General features: G+C 47.6%; 1 protein-coding gene across 1 annotated transcript; it reads left to right on the forward strand.

The window, feature by feature from the left end:
* The first annotated feature begins 522 nt into the window (after window positions 1–522).
* LOC122780350 (Krueppel-like factor 2) lies at window positions 523–3403 on the forward strand. The gene is made up of 3 exons (XM_044043226.1): window positions 523–973; window positions 1069–2086; window positions 2195–3403. Exons 1-3 carry the CDS (start codon window positions 896–898, stop codon window positions 2368–2370), a joined length of 1272 nt encoding a protein of 423 aa, XP_043899161.1. The 5' UTR covers window positions 523–895; the 3' UTR covers window positions 2371–3403.

A 3403-nucleotide genomic window follows, 5' to 3' on the forward strand; every position in this document is an offset into this window, starting at 1 on the left:
AGAGTTGCAGAGGAGCAGGAGAGAAGCCGTGGTGGCGCCTGGTGGCTGAAGCAGAAAATAATAATAATGATATACACTCCTCTCCTCTTTCTCCGACGAACGGAGAGGAGTGTGATCAGAGACCGCGGTGATGAAGCAAAGAGCGGAGACTTTTTCATGTTCTCGCCGTTCCTCGATCTCTCTCTCTTATACACACATACATAGAGATAGAGAGGAAGAGTGTGACAGATACGTTTATTTATCCACGTTAATTGTTGTTGTCATAGTAAACAAACAGCAACAGATCAGGATAATTAATGGAAAGAATGTCGCGCCGTGTGCGTAAAAGCGCACCGTACCCATGAGTGCGTAACGCGCGCGGCACCCGCCGCGTCGCTCCTCCTCATTATTATGTAAAACATTCGTAGAGAGGAGGGTTCTTTTTTCCAACGTGTTAATGTGCTTATTATCTGTGTGTGTGTGTGTCTCTCTCTCTCGGGGCGGGTTTCCTCCCTCTTTAAGTAGCCGCGCACACAGAGCAGAAGCAGCATTCCTCCTCTACCACCTCCTCCTCCTCAGCAGCAGCAGCAGCAGCAGCAGCAGCAACTCTCTCCTCGCTCTCTGTGATTGTGACTCGCAGGAAAACTTTTATTCCCGGGCTAAATTTAGTGGAGGGGCCCCTGGTCGCTGCTCGGTTGTCGGTTGCGTCCTCATCCTGGACGCGCTTCCTTTCCCCCTCACCTTGTCCTCGCATTGGTTCTGCAGAGAAAGCAGCTCCTGCACAGAGCCACATGAGTGAGTGAGAGGAGCATCGGACGACAGAAGCAGCTTATTTTCTGGAGACTTCACTCACTGACTTTTCCCACAACATTTTAAGGGATTTTCTTTTTTTCTCCAGTTTTTCTTTCACAGAGGCATGAAAATGGCCTTGAGTGGAACCATTTTACCATCAATCTCTACTTTTGCCAACCAGAAGGAGAAATTCTGGGAAGATGTAAGTTTGTGTTTTTGCACTCATGTCATGTTTGATGTTTGATGTTTTGCTGCTTCTTCAGTAACTAACTGTTTTTCCCCATCTTTACCACCCAGAGGTGGAAGGGCAGCCTGGGCAGCATTGCGCCTGACCTGGACAGCAGCTGTCTGGGCAGGAAGGACGAAGAGGACCTAGATAAGTTCTTGGACCTCGAGTTTATTCTCGCAAACACAGCAGTTGCTGACGGAGCTCCGGCTCCCGGGACCGGAGTGGAGTCGTACCGGCTGCAGGAGGCAGAAGCGTCCGTGTATCAGCAGCCACAGACCTACACCTCAGTCCCGGACTTGAACTGCCCTCCTCCGCCCTACAACAGCCTGATGGCGGAGCTACTCCGCTCCGACTTGGATACGAGCTTCCTCCCCGGGAACAGTCCCAGCATCCAGGGCAGATTCCTCATTAGCTCTGCGTCTTTCCACGCGACTCAGGATTTATTCCCCGAGCATCCGAACATTAAAGTGGAGCCCGCCTCCATGGACACATACGGACCTGTCATGGGTCTCGTGCCACAGAGCTGCAGTAAAATCAAGCACGAGGGCAGCGTCTCGTGCATGATGTCGTACGAGCAGCAGCCGCGGCTCGCTAACTCCCCGCAGGCGGCGGCTGCGGGCAGCATGACGCCGCCGCTCAGCCCGAATGACCTGATGAGCTCCGAGTGTCATCAACCGCACATGTGCAACACGTTCCAGCAGAGCTTCCACCCGCAGCAGCAGCAGCATCACCACCACCACCACCAGCAGCAGCAGCACCACCACCGCAGCAGCGCGCCTGCGGGGTTCCCTCACCATCACGGCAGCATGCAGCTTCAGTTCACGGCGACGCACCAGCAGCCGCAGTTCCCCGGCATGTTCGCGGAGGACGCGGGCATAAACATGCAGCAGCAGCCGGCGGCGGCGGGTCAGCGGGTCCTCCTCACCCCGCCCTCCTCCCCGCTGGAAATGATGGACACCAAGCCGAAGAGAGGCCGCAGGTCCTGGCCGCGGAAACGGACTGCGACACACACCTGCACTTTCACCGGCTGCGGGAAAACATACACGAAAAGTTCGCACCTGAAGGCGCATCTCAGGACGCACACAGGTGAGAAACCACGTGGCTGCGCATGTTTACTACTCATGACATCACAAAAATATCTCTTTTAATCAATGTAACTCACGTTGTTTTTGTTGTTGTTGTGTTTGTTAATAGGAGAGAAACCGTACCACTGCAGCTGGGAGGGCTGCGGCTGGAAGTTCGCGCGTTCTGACGAGCTCACGCGTCACTTCCGGAAGCACACCGGGCACAGACCGTTCCAGTGTCACCTCTGTGAACGGGCTTTCTCCCGATCCGACCATCTGGCTCTGCACATGAAGAGACACATGTAGAGAAAAGAAGCAGAACAAAAGACTTTTGACCAGAAAAACAAAGAAACAAACAAACTATAATGATGTCATGTCATGACATTAAAATGTATAGATGCGAGTTCCTGTAAATGATGAACTCTAGTAAAACAAACAAACAAACATGAGGGAGGTTTGACTATGCTGGAATGTTTCTTTTTACAGGAATATTTATAGGAAAATTATGGTGATTTCTTTCTTTTTCCGGAAACCAAAGAGACACAAAATGCCTTCAAAAATATATTTGTAAACAAACAAACATCTATTTAAAGTTCTTTTTTGACGACATACACACACCATAAAAAAAACAGTGATTTTGACAGAAACAGACAAAATTCTGTTCACATGTATTTTTGTGACTATGTAGCTGGTACTACTTTTATATATATGTATATATATCTATATATATGCATATATATATATATAAGGATTGTTGTTTGAATTGACAACAAAAAAAAACTAAAATAAAGGAACATTCCACTCAAACATGTCAGGCACATGCAAACTGAAGCAACTGAAAGCAGACATTCCTTTGTTTTTTTGACATATTTTCAACCATTAGTGCCTTTTTTTTAATCTATAACACGTTATTAAGCCAAAAAAAACATTTACGATGGCCATACTATCCACTGGCTAAGAGACAATCGACGTGTGTGTGTGTGTGTTCTGTTGTAAACTGCACGTGAAAAATAAGCTTTAAGACAACGTTTTGTACTAAGAAAAAAACTGCCTTTTTCCAGTCTGTCCTCCTTCCTCGAAGGCTTGAATTGAATGTCACACACGTGTGTGTGTGTGTGTGTGCGTCTGTCGTCCTCCCGAGCGTTTGAAGTCAGGGGTCTTTTGCTCACGACATCTCTCCATTGACAAAGGGCTACACAGTCTTTGGCAATAACAATTGTTTTGTTTTTTATGTCTTGAAGAAAAATGTACTTTGCCTTGTACATAGATGATTTTTTTTATATATATAATGTAAATAGTCTATTTTAATGTACATATTAAACTAAATGAACAAACATGA

The sequence above is a fragment of the Solea senegalensis genome, linkage group LG14 (genome assembly GCF_019176455.1).
Source record: "Solea senegalensis isolate Sse05_10M linkage group LG14, IFAPA_SoseM_1, whole genome shotgun sequence".
Classification (NCBI taxonomy): domain Eukaryota; kingdom Metazoa; phylum Chordata; class Actinopteri; order Pleuronectiformes; family Soleidae; genus Solea; species Solea senegalensis.

Excerpts from the sequence above, each read along its gene's own strand:
- LOC122780350 (XM_044043226.1), top strand. The coding sequence starts at position 896 with ATGAAAATGGCCTTGAGTGGAACCATTTTACCATCAATCTCTACTTTT. Across the intron at positions 974-1,068 it reads AGGAGAAATTCTGGGAAGAT|AGGTGGAAGGGCAGCCTGGG; the intron begins GTAAGTTTGTGT and ends TTTACCACCCAG. Across the intron at positions 2,087-2,194 it reads GCATCTCAGGACGCACACAG|GAGAGAAACCGTACCACTGC; the intron begins GTGAGAAACCAC and ends GTTTGTTAATAG.